Here is a 16,264-nt window from a genome sequence, read left to right as displayed (position 1 = left end):
CTGGTTAATGAAAAAATGGCAGCGGTCTTGCTAGGCAAGGTCAAGAAATGGAAGAAATCCATGGATCTCCAGTTATTGGGGGGGGGGGGGGGTGTTAAATCCTTCCTGATGTTGCTCCGACCCTTTCCCTACCCTCCCTTCCCTATATGTTCATCAGATCATACACATATATATCATTCCACCCGTAATTCCTCCTCTGTGCCATGACTCTGTCATGTACCTTGGTTGGAGGCCAAGCTGGCAAGAGGGCTTCCCTTGCAGCTGTGGTCCAAGCAAGCACCCCTGAAGGCTCAAAGAAGCACAGGTTCCAGTAGCTGGGTAGCAGGTGACTGCCAGGGACAGAGACCTCATCAGTGAAAGCCAGGGTCATACACGATGAGACTGAAGTATGGTCAGGTAGCAGACCAAGGTCAGTACCAGAGGAGGAGGCAAAGTAAGGTCCAGCAGTAGGCTGAGGTCAGTACTAATCAAGCAGGCAGTAAGTAGTCCGAGGATTCAAAAATCCACAGAGCAAGGTCAGAAACTAGCCGGGTCAGCAACGCGAGATCAGTCAGCGTAAGCAGGAACACAGGGAAGATGAACAACATCCAGCGATTAACGCACAGCAGGATCTATTTTAAATAGGCAGCTTGGCGCCAATGCGCGTGGACGTGCATGCTGGCGCACACAAATGCACCTACGTGTCAGTGCACTCTGGATACTAGCCCGAGCTCGTCTATGTGCTGATGCACGAGCATTAGCTGCAAGACAATGACCATTAGCTGTATTCGTTTGCTGACACACAACCTACAACCACAAGATCATCTTTATTAGATCACATCTAAGATAGAGAACCCCCCTCCATGTTTTCTATGTCCCATGTCCCTATAAACAAAAAGATCAGTATGAATACAAACAGCCCAGTCTTGTGAGGAGTCAAGCCGTGTTTCTGAAACGCCAACTACATTCTCATTCCCATATATATTTCCACCCGTAATTCCTCCTCCACACCATCACCACCTCCAACCACAAGATCATCTTTCTTAGAGAACCCCCTCCATGTTTTCTCTTTCCCTATAAAAAAGAAGATCAGCATGAATACAAACAGCCCAGTCTTGTAAGCAGTCAAGTCGTGTTTCTGAAACGCCAACTACATTCTCATTCCCATATATATTTCCACCCGTAATTCCTCCTCCGCACCATCACCACCTCCAACCACAAGATCATCTTTCTTAGGCCGCGTACACACGGGCGGACTGTTCGCCCAACCTTGTCCGCTGAACAGTGTTTGGGCGGACAGTCCGCTCGTGTGTGGGCTTTCAGCGGACAGTTTCAGCGGACAGTTGGACGGACAAAGTCTTTCGGAAATTCCGAAAAACTGTGTTTGAGCGAACAGTTCGCCCGTGTGTGGGCTTGTCCGCTGTACTTTCGAAATGAGCGGACTGTTCCCGCTCGGAAAGTCCGCCCATTTCGAGCGCGTGTACAGGTAGGCGGGGCCCGCGAAGGAGACGTTGCGGGCTCCGCCGCCTGGAATGGGCTTAAAGGGGAGCCCCAACGCCGAAAAAAATCGGCGTGGGGGTTCCCCCCAAGTCCACACCAGACCCTTGTCCGAGCACGCTACCCGGCCGGCCAGGAAAGGGGGGCGAGCGAGCGCGCCCCCCCTCCTGAGCCGTACCAGGCCGCGTGCCCTCAACATGGGGGGTGCCTTGGGGAAGGGGGGGCCGCGCGGCCCCCCCACCCCAAAGCACCTTGTCCCCATGTTGATGAGAACAAGGGCCTCTTCCCGACAACCCTGGCCGTTGGTTGTCGGGGTCTGCGGGCGGGGGGCTTATCGGAATCCGGGAGCCCCCTTTAAGAAGGGGGCCCCCGGATACCGGCCCCCCACCCTATGTGAATGAGTATGGGGTACAATGTACCCCTACCCATTCACCTGTGAAATAAAGTACAATAAAAAACACAACACAGAGAAAAAATATTTTATTGCACAGCTCCGGGGGTCTTCCGTCTTCGGGGGTCTTCTCGCCGGACTCCTCCGCTATGTGTGTGTAGCTCTTTTGCTAGCGGAGGAGTCCGGCTTTCTTCCTCCCCGCCGCCGGCCTCTTCTCCCGACTTCGGGGGTCTTGTCCCCCTCTTCGGTTCTTCTGCCGGGCCACCGCGCCTGGTCCGGTCTTCTGTCGCCGTCTTCCGTTCTTCTGTCGCCGCCTTCGGTTCTTCTGCCGGGCCACCGCGCCTTCTTGTAGCTCTTTTACAGGCGGTGGCCCGGTCTTCTGTCGCCGCTGTCGTCGCCGCCGCCGCCGCCTTCCGTTCTTGTTCTTCTTCTTGTTCTTCTTCTTCTTCTCCTGGAGATGTTGACTCGACGATCTCTCCGGCCGGAATGCCAGGGACACGCTCCGCTGCCACTTATATAGTGACAATGGGGCGGTGTCACATGGTATATGTCACATGGGTTGGTCACATGGGTTGATGTCACATGGGGACTATGACATCGTAAGGGGGCGGGGTCACCATGTGACCAACCCATGTGACATATACCATGTGACACCGCCCCATTGTCACTATATAAGTGACCGCACAGCGCGGCTCTGGCATTCCGGCCGGAGAGATCGTCGAGTCAACATCTCCAGGAGAAGAAGAAGAAGAACAAGAAGAACAAGAACGGAAGGCGGCGGCGGCGGCGACGACAGCGGCGACAAGACCGGGCCACCGCCTGTAAAAGAGCTACAAGAAGGCGCGGTGGCCCGGCAGAAGAACCGAAGGCGGCGACAGAAGAACGGAAGACGGCGACAGAAGACCGGACCAGGCGCGGTGGCCCGGCAGAAGAACCGAAGAGGGGGACAAGACCCCCGAAGTCGGGAGAAGAGGCCGGCGGCGGGGAGGAAGAAAGCCGGACTCCTCCGCTAGCAAAAGAGCTACACACACATAGCGGAGGAGTCCGGCGAGAAGACCCCCGAAGACGGAAGACCCCCGGAGCTGTGCAATAAAATATTTTTTCTCTGTGTTGTGTTTTTTATTGTACTTTATTTCACAGGTGAATGGGTAGGGGTACATTGTACCCCATACTCATTCACATAGGGTGGGGGGCCGGTATCCGGGGGCCCCCTTCTTAAAGGGGGCTCCCGGATTCCGATAAGCCCCCCGCCCGCAGACCCCGACAACCAACGGCCAGGGTTGTCGGGAAGAGGCCCTTGTCCTCATCAACATGGGGACAAGGTGCTTTGGGGTGGGGGGGCCGCGCGGCCCCCCCTTCCCCAAGGCACCCCCCATGTTGAGGGCACGCGGCCTGGTACGGCTCAGGAGGGGGGGCGCGCTCGCTCGCCCCCCTTTCCTGGCCGGCCGGGTAGCGTGCTCGGACAAGGGTCTGGTGTGGACTTGGGGGGAACCCCCACGCCGATTTTTTTCGGCGTTGGGGTTCCCCTTTAAGCCCATTCCAGGCGGCGGAGCCCGCGACGTCTCCTTTGCGGGCCCCGCCTACCTGTACACGCGCTCGAAATGGGCGGATTTGCCTCCGCCTTACGTGGGCGAGTCCGTTCATTTCAAAAGTTGAGCGAACTGTTTGCCCAACCTTGTTCGTCAAACAGTCCGCTCGTGTGTGGGCAAGTCCGCTCATGCAAATTTTGAGCGGACTGTTTGATGAAACTGTTTGCCGAACAAGGTTGGGCAAACAGTCCGCCCGTGTGTACGCGGCCTTAGAGAACCCCCCCTCCATGTTTTCTGTGTCCCTATAAACAAGAAGATCAGCATGAATACAAACAGCCCAGTCTTGTGAGCAGTCAAGTCATGTTTCTGAAACGCCAACTACATTCTCATTCCCATATATATTTCCACCTGTAATTTCTCCTCCGCATCATCACCACCTCCAACCACAAGATCATCTTTCTTAGAGAACCCCCCCTCCATGTTTTCTGTGTCCCTATAAACAAGAAGATCAGCATGAATACAAACAGCCCAGTCTTGTGAGCAGTCAAGTCATGTTTCTGAAACGCCAACTACATTCTCATTCCCATATATATTTCCACCCGTAATTCCTCCTCCACACCATCACCACCTCCAACCACAAGATCATCTTTCTTAGAGAACCCCCCCTCCATGTTTTCTGTGTCCCTATAAACAAGAAGATCAGCATGAATACAAACAGCCCAGTCTTGTGAGCAGTCAAGTCATGTTTCTGAAACGCCAACTACATTCTCATTCCCATATATATTTCCACCCGTAATTCCTCCTCCACACCATCACCACCTCCAACCACAAGATCATCTTTCTTAGAGAACCCCCTCCATGTTTTCTATGTCCCTATAAAAAAGAAGATCAGCATGAATACAAACAGCCCAGTCTTGTAAGCAGTCAAGTCGTGTTTCTGAAACGCCAACTACATTCTCATTCCCATATATATTTCCACCCGTAATTCCTCCTCCGCACCATCACCACCTCCAACCACAAGATCATCTTTCTTAGAGAAACTCCCTCCATGTATTTTATGTCCCATGTCCCTATAAACAAGAAGATCAGTATGAATACAAACAGCCCAGTCTTGTGAGCAGTCAAGTCGTGTTTCTGAAACGCCAACTACATTCTCATTCCCATATATATTTCCACCCGTAATTCCTCCTCCGCACCATCACCACCTCCAACCACAAGATCATCTTTCTTAGAGAACCCCCCTCCATGTTTTCTATGTCCCATGTCCCTATAAACAAAAAGATCAGTATGAATACAAACAGCCCAGTCTTGTGAGGAGTCAAGCCTCGTTTCTGAAACGCCAACTACATTCTCATTCCCATATATATTTCCACCCGTAATTCCTCCTCCACACCATCACCACCTCCAACCACAAGATCATCTTTCTTAGAGAACCCCCTCCATGTTTTCTCTTTCCCTATAAAAAAGAAGATCAGCTTGAATACAAACAGCCCAGTCTTGTAAGCAGTCAAGTCGTGTTTCTGAAACGCCAACTACATTCTCATTCCCATATATATTTCCACCCGTAATTCCTCCTCCGCACCATCACCACCTCCAACCACAAGATCATCTTTCTTAGAGAACCCCCCCTCCATGTTTTCTGTGTCCCTATAAACAAGAAGATCAGCATGAATACAAACAGCCCAGTCTTGTGAGCAGTCAAGTCATGTTTCTGAAACGCCAACTACATTCTCATTCCCATATATATTTCCACCTGTAATTTCTCCTCCGCACCATCACCACCTCCAACCACAAGATCATCTTTCTTAGAGAAACCCCCTCCATGTTTTCTATGTCCCTATAAACAAGAGGATCAGCATGTATACAAACAGCCCAGTCTTGTGAGCAGTCAAGTCGTGTTTCTGGAATACCAACTACATTCTCATTCCCATATATATTTCCACCCGTAATTCCTCCTCCACACCATCACCACCTCCAACCACAAGATCATCTTTCTTAGAGAACCCCCCTCCATGTTTTCTATGTCCCTATAAACAAGAAGATCAGCATGAATACAAAATACAAACGGCCCAGTCTGGTGAGGAGTCAAGCCGTGTTTCTGTAACACCGATAATCTGCTGCCCAACCCCATTTCCTTACCCACCAACCCATTTGAAATAACCACCCAACCATCACAGAAGTCTTCCCAGGGTAGACTCTTTTATATTTTTACTTCAAACCATGTTTCTCCGAGTGTTCATTGGGTGATATAGCATCTAACTTCTTAGCAGAGGGTAGACACTCGGTAAAATCAAAAGCATGTAGTGATTATATTCCAGCACATAGTGAACAAGCCCAGTTTAACTTGGTGTCCCGGAAGGTAAGAAATTTCTCCAGCTTACTGCATAATTTCTTTATTGGTTACATGGCTGGATACAGCAGTAACGCTCCAACGCATTTCAGCTTAGGCCAAAACACATTAGCACGTTACTGCTGTATCCTGCCATCAAAAATCGAAAGCACGTAGTGGTTATACCCCAGCGCACAGTGAACAAGCCCAGTTTAACTTGGTGCCCTAGAAGGTAGGACATTTCTCCAGCTCACTGCATCATTTCTTTATTGGTTACATGGCTGGATACAGCAGTAACGCCCCAACGCATTTCGGCCTAGGCCAAAACACGTTAGCGTGTTACTGCTGTATCCTGCCATCAAAAATCGAAAGCACGTAGTGGTTATATCCCAGCGCACAGTGAACAAGCCCAGTTTAACTTGGTGCCCTAGAAGGTAGGACATTTCTCCAGCTCACATCATCAGCTCTTTATTGGCTACATGGCTGGATACAGCAGTAACGCCCCAACGCATTTCGGCCTAGGCCGAAACACGTTAGCTTGTTACTGCTGTATCCTGCCATGTAGCCAATAAAAAATTGATGCAATGGATGTTACCAAGTATAGTAGAGGATTATTGCTACATTTCAAAGGCACTTGGGCCACAGCACAGATGCAGGATCTTGAAGCATGGCCAGACGGCAGCAGTCGGGTGGCAGAAGTTTCAAATCAGGATACAGAGTCAGGGGCCAGGGCAAGGTCATTATTAGGTGAGCCGAGAAGGTGTCAATGAAGCAAAGAAAGCTGATCCAGGTCAATGAGTCTCCAGTTAATCCCCACACACACACACTAGTCAGGTGCTAGCCCAGCTCGCATGCTGTGTATCATAAAGGTATCAGATCAGCAAGCAGAAGGCAAGCCCAGGTGGGCAGGAGTCAGCAACAACACCCGGGTGGCAGAAGTTCCGAATCAGAAAACAGAGGCAGAGTCGGGGCCAGGCCAAGGTCAGTATCAGGTGAGCACCGAAGGTGTTCGGATCAGCAAGCAGAAGACAAGGTCAGGTAACAAGCCAGGGTCAGAAATGGAATATCTGGATCAGATCAAGCAGAGTCAGCAGAGTCAAGACGAAGAACATAGATGAAAGCACATGATTAGGGTCCAAATATTTGCTGCTCCTTGTTGTACTGATTCCCCAGATTTAGTTCACTGATGCTTTGCTCCTGAGGAGCTAGGAGCTCCCGGTTCAGTTTTAATACGGGATCAGACAACACCTTGCTGGTTTGGGCGTTTATCTAAACAGCAGAATTTTATAATTTACAGCAACGTTTTTTTCCGCCAGCTACAATATGTGACCGCTTCCTTCTTCTGTCAATGGCTGTTAAGGAACTTCGGATCCCGTCACCTGTCATGTACTTCGCAACCGGTGATGTCAGAAGCCACAATTGTTTTGCTGGTGATGTAAACCAAAAGAGGCCCCTGATCTAATCAACATTAGGTGGCCTGGTATAGTATAGGTATAGGGGAGCTCATGCCCATCCTCCCTCCTTATCCTGTATGCTGGAAGAAATGGTCTGGTATGGAGTTCGGGGGAGGGGGTCCCTATGCTTTTTTTCTCTTGTTTTTTGCATGCGAGACCCCCTTGCTCTCCCCCATCCTCCCCGCTCTCCCCCATCCTCTTCCATCCCCCCTTCCTCCTCGCTCTTCCATTCCCCTTCCTCCTTGCTCTACTCATCCTCCATGCTCTCCCCCATCCTCCTCACTTTCCCCCATCCTCTTCACTCTCCCCCATCCTCCTCACTCTCTCCTATCCTCCTCCATCTTCCCCGCTCTCTCCCATCCTTCCCGCTCTCTCCCATCCTCCTCGCTCTCCCCCATCCTCCTCCATCCTCCCTGCCCTTCCCTATCCTCCCCCGTTCTTCCCTCGTCCTCCCCGCTCTCCCCATCCTCCCCCATACTCCTCGCTCTCCCCCATCCTCCCCACTCTCTTCCATCCTCCCCGCTCTCCCATCCTCCCTGCTCTCCCCCATCCTCCTCATTCCTCCCCGCTCTCTCCCATCCTCTTCCATCCTCGCTTCCTCCTTGCTCTACCCATCCTCCATGCTCTCCCCATCCTCCTCACTTTCATCCATCCTTTTCACTCTCCCCCATTCTCACTCCATCCTTCCCGGTCTCTCCCATCCTCCTTGCTCTCCCCCATCCTCCTCCATCCTCCCTGCTCTTCCCTATCCTCCCCCGTTCTTCCCTCGTCCTCCCCCATCCTCCCCCCATACTCCTCGCTCTCCCCCATCCTCCCCACTCTCTTCCATCCTCCCGCTCTCCCCCATCCTCCCTGCTCTCCCCCATCCTCCCTCATTCCTCCCGCTCTCCCCCATCCTCCCCGCTCTCCCCCATCCTCATTCCTCCCCGCTCTCCCCCATCCTCCTCATTTCTTTCCCGTTCTCCCCATCCTCCTCATTCCTCCCTGCTCTTCTCCATCCTCCTCCATCCTCTCTGCTCTCCCCATTCTCCCTGCTCTCCCTCATCCTCCTCCATCCTCCCTGCTCTCCCCATCCTCCTCCCTCTCCCCCATCCTCCTCCATCCCCCCACTCTCCCCCATCCTCCTTATTTCTCCCTGCTCTCCCCATCCTCCTCCATCCTCCCTGCTCTCCCCCATCCTCCCAGCTCTCCCTCATCCCCTCCATCCTCCCTGCTCTCCTCCATCCTACCCCCCATCCTCCCCACTCTTTCCCATCCTTCTCCATCCTTTCTGCTCTCCCCATCCTCCCCCGCTCTTCCCCATCCTCTTCCATCTACCCACATCCTCCTCGCTTTCCCCATGCTCTTCCATCCTCCCCGCTCTTTCCCCATCCTCCCGCTCTCCCCCATCCTCCCCGCTCTCCCCCATCCTCCCCCCTGCTCCCATCCTCCCCACTCTCTCCCATCCTCCTCCATCCTCCCTGCTCTCCCCCATCCTCCCTCCATCCTCCCGCCCGCTCCCCATCCTCCCCACTCTCTCCCATCCTCCCCCCTGCTCCCCATCCTCCCCACTCTCTCCCATCCTCCTCCATCCTCCCTGCTCTCCCCCATCCTCCCGCTCTCCCCATCCTCCCCGCTCTTTCCCCATCCTCCCCGCTCTCCCCATCCTCCCCGCTCTACTCTATCCTCCCTGCTCTACCCCATCCTCCCAGTTCTCCCCCATCCCCCTCCATCCTACCCCCCATCCTCCTTGCTCTCCCCATCCTCCCTGTTCTCCCCATCCTCCCAGCTCTTCCCCATTCCCCTCCACCCTACCCCCCATCCTCCCCGCTCTCCCCATCCTCCCCGCTCTACTCTATCCTCCCTGCTCTACCCATCCTCCCAGTTCTCCCCCTCCATCCTACCCCCCATCCTCCTCACTCTCCCATCCTTCCCGCTCTCTCCCATCCTCCCGCTCTCCCCCATCTCCCTGCTCTCCCCATCCTCCCAGTTCTCCCCCGTCCTCCTCCCTCTCCCATCCTCCCCGCTCTCTCCTATCCTCCCCGCTCTCCCCATCCTCCCCGCTCTCCCCCATCCTCCCCGCTCTCCCCCATCCTCCTCATTCCTCCCCGCTCTCTCCCATCCTCTTCCATCCTCGCTTCCTCCTTGCTCTACCCATCCTCCATGCTCTCCCCCATCCTCCTCACTTTCATCCATCCTTTTCACTCTCCCCCATTCTCACTCCCATCCTTCCCGGTCTCTCCCATCCTCCTCGCTCTCCCCCATCCTCCTCCATCCTCCCTGCTCTTCCCTATCCTCCCCGTTCTTCCCTCGTCCTCCCCCATCCTCCCCCCATACTCCTCGCTCTCCCCCATCCTCCCCACTCTCTTCCATCCTCCCCGCTCTCCCCCATCCTCCCTGCTCTCCCCCATCCTCCTCATTCCTCCCCGCTCTCCCCCATCCTCCCCGCTCTCCCCCATCCTCATTCCTCCCCGCTCTCCCCCATCCTCCTCATTTCTTTCCCGTTCTCCCCCATCCTCCTCATTCCTCCCTGCTCTTCTCCATCCTCCTCCATCCTCTCTGCTCTCCCCATTCTCCCTGCTCTCCCTTATCCTCCTCCATCCTCCTGCTCTCCCCATCCTCCTCCCTCTCCCCCATCCTCCTCCATCCCCCCCACTCTCCCCCATCCTCCTTATTTCTCCCTGCTCTCCCCATCCTCCTCCATCCTCCCTGCTCTCCCCCATCCTCCCAGCTCTCCCTCATCCTCCTCCATCCTCCCTGCTCTCCCCCATCCTCCCAGCTCTTCCTCATCCTCCTCCATCCTCCCTGCTCTCCTCCATCCTACCCCCCATCCTCCCCACTCTTTCCCATCCTTCTCCATCCTTTCTGCTCTCCCCATCCTCCCCCGCTCTCCCCCATCCTCTTCCATCCTACCCACATCCACCTCGCTTTCCCCATGCTCTTCCATCCTCCCCGCTCTTTCCCCATCCTCCCCGCTCTCCCCCATCCTCCCCGCTCTCCCCCATCCTCCCCACTCTCTCCCATCCTCCTCCATCCTCCCTGCTCTCCCCCATCCTCCTCCATCCTCCCGCCCGCTCCCCATCCTCCCCACTCTCTCCCATCCTCCCCCCTGCTCCCCATCCTCCCCACTCTCTCCCATCCTCCTCCATCCTCCCTGCTCTCCCCCATCCTCCCCGCTCTCCCCCATCCTCCCCGCTCTTTCCCCATCCTCCCCGCTCTCCCCCATCCTCCCCGCTCTACTCTATCCTCCCTGCTCTACCCCATCCTCCCAGTTCTCCCCCATCCCCCTCCATCCTACCCCCCATCCTCCTTGCTCTCCCCATCCTCCCTGTTCTCCCCCATCCTCCCAGCTCTTCCCCATTCCCCTCCACCCTACCCCCCATCCTCCCCGCTCTCCCCCATCCTCCCCCGCTCTACTCTATCCTCCCTGCTCTACCCCATCCTCCCAGTTCTCCCCCATCCCCCTCCATCCTACCCCCCATCCTCCTCACTCTCCCCATCCTTCCCGCTCTCTCCCATCCTCCCCGCTCTCCCCCATCCTCCCTGCTCTACCCCATCCTCCCAGTTCTCCCCCGTCCTCCTCCCTCTCCCCATCCTCCCCGCTCTCCCCCATCCTCCCCGCTCTCCCCCATCCTCCCCGCTCTACCCCATCCTCTCAGTTCTCCCCCGTCCTCCTCCCTCTCCCCATCCTCCCTGCTCTCTCCTATCCTCCCCGCTCTCCCCCATCCTCCCTGCTCTACCCCATCCTCCCAGTTCTCCCCCATCCCCCTCCATCCTACCCCCCATCCTCCTCGCTCTCCCCATCTTTCCCACTCTCTCCCATCCTCCCTGCTCTCCCCCGTCCTCCTCCCTCTCCCCATCCTCCCCGCTCTCCCCCATCCTCCTCCATCCTCCCCGCTCTCCCCATCCACCCAGTTCTCCCCCATCCTCCCCGCTCTCTCCCATCCTCCCCGCTCTTCCCCATCCTCCCCGCTCTCCCCCATCCTCCCCGCTCTCCCCCATCCTCCCCGCTCTCCCCCATCCTCCCCGCTCTACTCCATCCTCCCTGCTCTACCCCATCCTCCCAGTTCTCCCCCACCCCCCTCCATCCTACCCCCCATCCTCCTTGCTCTCCCCATCCTCCCTGTTCTCCCCCATCCTCCCAGCTCTTCCCCATTCCCCTCCATCCTACCCCCCATCCTCCTCACTCTCCCCATCCTTCCCGCTCTCTCCCATCCTCCCCGCTCTCCCCCATCCTCCCTGCTCTACCCCATCCTCCCAGTTCTCCCCCGTCCTCCTCCCTCTCCCCATCCTCCCCGCTCTCCCCCCATCCTCCTCCATTCTACCCCCTATCCTCCTCGCTCTCCCCATCCTCCCCACTCTGCCCCATCCTCCTCGCTCTCCCCCATCCTCCTGTCTCTATAGAACTCTCTCACAGATCTTCATACCTCCATCATCAGTCCTGAGGTGAGGAGGTGGAGTCACACTCTCTGATTTCACTCACAGATCAGGGGACACGCCCTCTTCTACACACCATCCAATTAAGGCTTTGCCCGTCACTCAAAAGAGAAGGGGCGGGTTGTCACCCGGGCTGCTAGGCCAGAGATTGGGCCTATCCAGAAGTAAGAGAGCAGCGTAGGGTTGGGATTGCGGCTTGCAGTCCAACCAAAAGTGACGGTTCTGCCGGCCGAAGAATCTGTCATATAGTCGGAGGTAGAGGGGAAGATGTCTTCACAAAGGGACCAACCACCTTTACCAGGGACCACAGTGAGTAACTGAAGCAATTACCGGAATCATATTCTCACCGAGGGGCACGATGGAGAATCGGGAAACTTCAGACGGTGATCAAGTGAGGGACCCAACCCGCGGAGGAGACGCGTGCAGAGCAGCCTTGTGTATCAAGCCAGGGGCCGAGCCGGTCAGCAGGGATGAAGCTTGAGGTGTATCTGGAGTGCCAAGCTAGTGACCCAGCAGAGAAACGTGGGCAACCCTTGAGGGCATACCACCGCCAACCTTGGAGGAGCACAAGGGATTCATAGTCAGCGAATCAGTGGGTCTAGTGACAGACCGGGAGTATTGAAGAACTACAAGTAGCAGTTGTAGTGGAGCTGAAAGAACTGATACGTTTGAGTTAGCAACTGTTAAAAGAACTGTTACCATGCAGAAGTGGTGCCTTGTTGGGGCCTTTCCCTGTACGGCTGTTCTCTTATTGAAGTCTCGGAGTCGGCCAATTGAGTTTGCAACTATCTAAGGGTGTCCTGGCCTTAACCCTCTTTCCCTCAAAAATATATAGAAGGGACTGTCAAAAGAAAAAACCTCTTATACATCCAAGAAGTGTCTGGCGCCCAATGACTTTCACCATCTTTGCACCCACCATGCCTCACAACCCACCACATATTGAAGCAGGGTTTCACAACCAGGGTTCCTCCAATGGTTGCTAGGGGTTCCTTAAACAATGACCAATTTTTGCCTCTCAGATAAGTTCCCAGTGACACCAATGATCTTTTTAGCTATCTGTAGGGGGGAATTCTTTGCCAAGACCACAGATGTAAGGAGCACTCTTCCATTGACCATCCCACCGATGTATCACGAGTTGTAGATATAGCAATGTTTGGCACAGGTTCCCTGAGACCGAAAGGTTATTTCAAGGTTTCCTCCGTGTTGAAATGGTTGAGAAAGTCTGTAATTGAAGGCTTTGGAGGTCCTCATTAGACCAAAAGAGGTAAAAGACCTTGCTACATGAATTTTCTAGCTAGAGCTTACTCAAAACTGATATATATATATAAACTCAACATTTCGATTCCATAGATGGGAGTGGAGATGACCCCCATCTATAAGGATATACAGTACATACACACACAACACAAGGACCTGTTCACACTACGAGACGTTTCTCGGGGGCTGCAGTTCCTCTGAGCTCCACAAGGTGGTGATCTCACTTCTACCCAGACAGGAAGTCTCTATGGAGGACAGGAAGTGATGTCAGGTATAAATAAGATGTTCCGGGGGAGAGGTGAGTCGGGAGGAAGTCGAGAGGAGACATTGCTGGAAGTGGCAGTAGAGGAGGTAATAAGATCTTATTTTCTATTTACACCCAGTAACCCCCCCGTCATGTCCGTCCTCTTCCTCCATAGTCACTGTGACGTCTTTTATCTCCAGCAGATGATCATACACACATATATAGTGTGGGAACCTAGATTACCCCCTTCAGGGGCAGAACATTCCCCCGCTTACGGGGCCGGAACATTCTCTTCATATTGGAGATGTGTCACCTTTCCCACCAATCACCTCATCCGTCTATAGCAGTGGTCTCCAAGCTGTGACCCAGGAGCCAGATATGACCATTTGCTTGCCTTTATCTGGCCCTTGGTGCATTATTCCAACCAACAGACAATAATGATGGAGCACCATTCCCTCCACTGACACCAATGATAGGGCACCGTTCCCTCCACTGACACCATCAATGGGGCACCGTTCCCTCTACTGACACCATCAATGGGGCACCGTTCCCTCCACTGACACCATCAATGGGGCACCATTCCCTCCACTGACACCAATGATAGAGCACCATTCCCTCCACTGACACCATGAATGGGGCACCATTCCCTCCACTGACACCATGAATGGGGCACCATTCCCTCCACTGACACCATGAATGGGGCACCATTCTCTCCACTGACACCATGAATGGGGCACCATTCTCTCCACTGACACCATGAATGGGGCACCATTCTCTCCACTGACACCATGAATGGGGCACCATTCTCTCCACTGACACCATGAATGGGGCACCATTCCCTCCACTGGCACCATGAATGGGGCACCATTCCCTCCACTGGCACCATCAATGGGGCACCGTTCCCTCCACTGGCACCATCAATGGGGCACCGTTCCCTCCACTGACACCATCAATGGGGCACCGTTCCCTCCACTGACACCATCAATGGGGCACCGTTCCCTCCACTGACACCATCAATGGGGCACCGTTCCCTCCACTGACACCAATGATAGAACACCATTCCCTCCACTGACACCATGAATGGGGCACTGTTCCCTCCACTGACACCATCAATGGGGCACCATTCCCTCCACTGACACCATCAATGGGGCACCATTCCCTCCCCTGACACCAATGACGGAGCACCATTCCCTCCACTGGCACCATCAATGGGGCACCGTTCCCTCCACTGACACCATCAATGGGGCACCATTCCCTCCACTAACACCAATGATAGAGCACCATTCCCTCCACTGACACCAATGACGGAGCACCATTCCCTCCACTGACACCAATGACGGAGCACCTTTCCCTCCACTGACACCATCAATGTGACACTATTCCTCTCATTAAAACCAATGATAGAGCACTGATGTTGGGGCATTTTCCACTCCCACTGGCCACAGCCCCCTGGCCCCTCCAAAGCCCGAAGGACAGTAAACTGGCCCTTTGCTTAGAAAGTTTGCACACCCCGGGTCTATAGTAACGAATGTTTATCGCAGTGGGTGATGGGGGTGGTTTTATTTTTTTTCAAGGGGGAATTTATAATAGGGATGTCTTTATGAATGAATTATAACGGGAAAAATAAATATTCCCAACGTATGTGAAGGTTCTCCACTGATCCATGTCATGGTGTCTCCATACTGCCCAACTTTAGAACTTGGGGGAAAAAAAGAAGGATGAGGCGGGAGAACATGGAGGATGTTCTGGGGGGGGGGGGGAAGCAAAGACATCAGGAGTCGTGTGCCCCATGGCAGTGTCCAGCTTCCCGTACATTTGGTTGGGTGATAGCTTGTCCTTATTGGCCTTACACATGACCAGAATTCAGTAACGAGGACCCCTACGAAGAGTTCACAAAGTTTGCAAGACTTTGTTTCAAATCCAAGCAGATTTACTCATCCTTAGAGGAGGATTCTGGAAAGGATTGCATATAATTACCCCCATCTTCATTCATTGTGTGTGTCAGGTTCCTATAAGGTGTCAGGATGTCACTGTCTATTTCTCCATGGAGGAGTGGGAGTATTTAGAAGGACACAAGGATCTCTACAAGGACATCATGATGGACAATCAGCCGCCCCTCACATCACCGGGTAAGAGGAGACTTTATTGTAAAGGAGAGAGCAGTACGGAGGCTCCACCTAGATCCCCCATCATCTGATAAACACATAGAAACAATGTATTCAGTCAGTGTGTGTGTTTCCTACAGATGGATCCAGTAATGGGAACCCACCAGAGAGATGTCCCCGTCCTCTGTATTCCCGGGATTCCACACAGGAAGGTCACACCATCCCCCACCATCATCAGGTAGATGAGGAACAATCACTGATAGTATCATTAGGATCTGTACATTATCTGCATTGTTACCATTGATGTCATTTTTATTATATATTCAGAGTGGAAACCTGAGAGATCCTAAAGTTGAAGTTAAAGAAGAGATAAAAGAGGATGAGGATGGGGTGATGGAGGAGTCTCTAAAGGAACCCAGAGATCTGTACCAGGACACCATGGAGGAGTCATCCAGCTACAGAAACCCACCAGAGAGATGTCCCCGTCCTCTGTATTCCCGGGATTCCACACAGGAAGGTCACACCATCCCCCACCATCATCAGGTAGATGAGGAACAATCAGTGGTGGTTAACATTTCTACACAAGCATGTTTGTTACAATGTTTTTCTTTTTTTAATTTTATATTTAGAGTGGAAACCTTGAAGATTATAATATTGTTGTTAAAGAAGAGTATAAAGAGGAGGATGAGGAGTATGGAGTGATGGAGGAGTTTTCAGAAGGACACAAGGATATGATGGAGCCACCAAATACCAGGAACCCACCAGAGAGATGTCCCCGTCCTCTGTATTCCCGGGATTCCACACAGGAAGATCACACCATCCCTCATCATTTTAAGGTTGGTGGGACGGAGTATCTAGAACATGGACTCACAAAGAGATGTAGTGTCATGATTTATATTTTACAGATAATATTCTCTCTCATTTTCTTGGTTTAGAGTGGAGATCCAATGGATATAGAATTTGAGGTGAAATCAGAAGAAGAAGAGAGGTATGTGAGGGATGATCAGCAGTCTATGGAGGAGGATGGAATAACGGGGACATTTATAGAGGAGGACACTCCTAC

General features: G+C 53.5%; 2 protein-coding genes across 2 annotated transcripts in view; both read left to right on the top strand.

The window, feature by feature from the left end:
* The window catches only part of LOC143955957 (uncharacterized), a 151,943-nt gene that overhangs the window by 42,546 nt on the left and 93,133 nt on the right, over positions 1-16,264 (top strand). The gene's annotated exons all lie outside the window — the stretch shown is intronic.
* LOC143955934 (uncharacterized) overlaps positions 14,852-16,264 on the top strand; it is a 55,948-nt gene continuing 54,535 nt past the window's right edge. The window contains exons 1-2 of the mRNA XM_077466058.1: positions 14,852-15,439; positions 15,529-15,744. Of these exons, the coding sequence (XP_077322184.1) occupies positions 15,595-15,744 (150 nt within the window). The 5' untranslated portion in view covers positions 14,852-15,439; positions 15,529-15,594. The remainder of the gene's footprint in view (positions 15,440-15,528; positions 15,745-16,264) is intronic.

The sequence above is a fragment of the Lithobates pipiens genome, unplaced genomic scaffold (genome assembly GCF_037356315.1).
Source record: "Lithobates pipiens isolate NorthernLeopardFrog02 unplaced genomic scaffold, aLitPip1_a1.2 Scaffold_35, whole genome shotgun sequence".
NCBI lineage: Eukaryota > Metazoa > Chordata > Amphibia > Anura > Ranidae > Lithobates > Lithobates pipiens.
The sequence above is the reverse complement of the archived record's forward strand: the minus strand, read 5'-3'. Positions and strand labels throughout refer to the sequence as shown.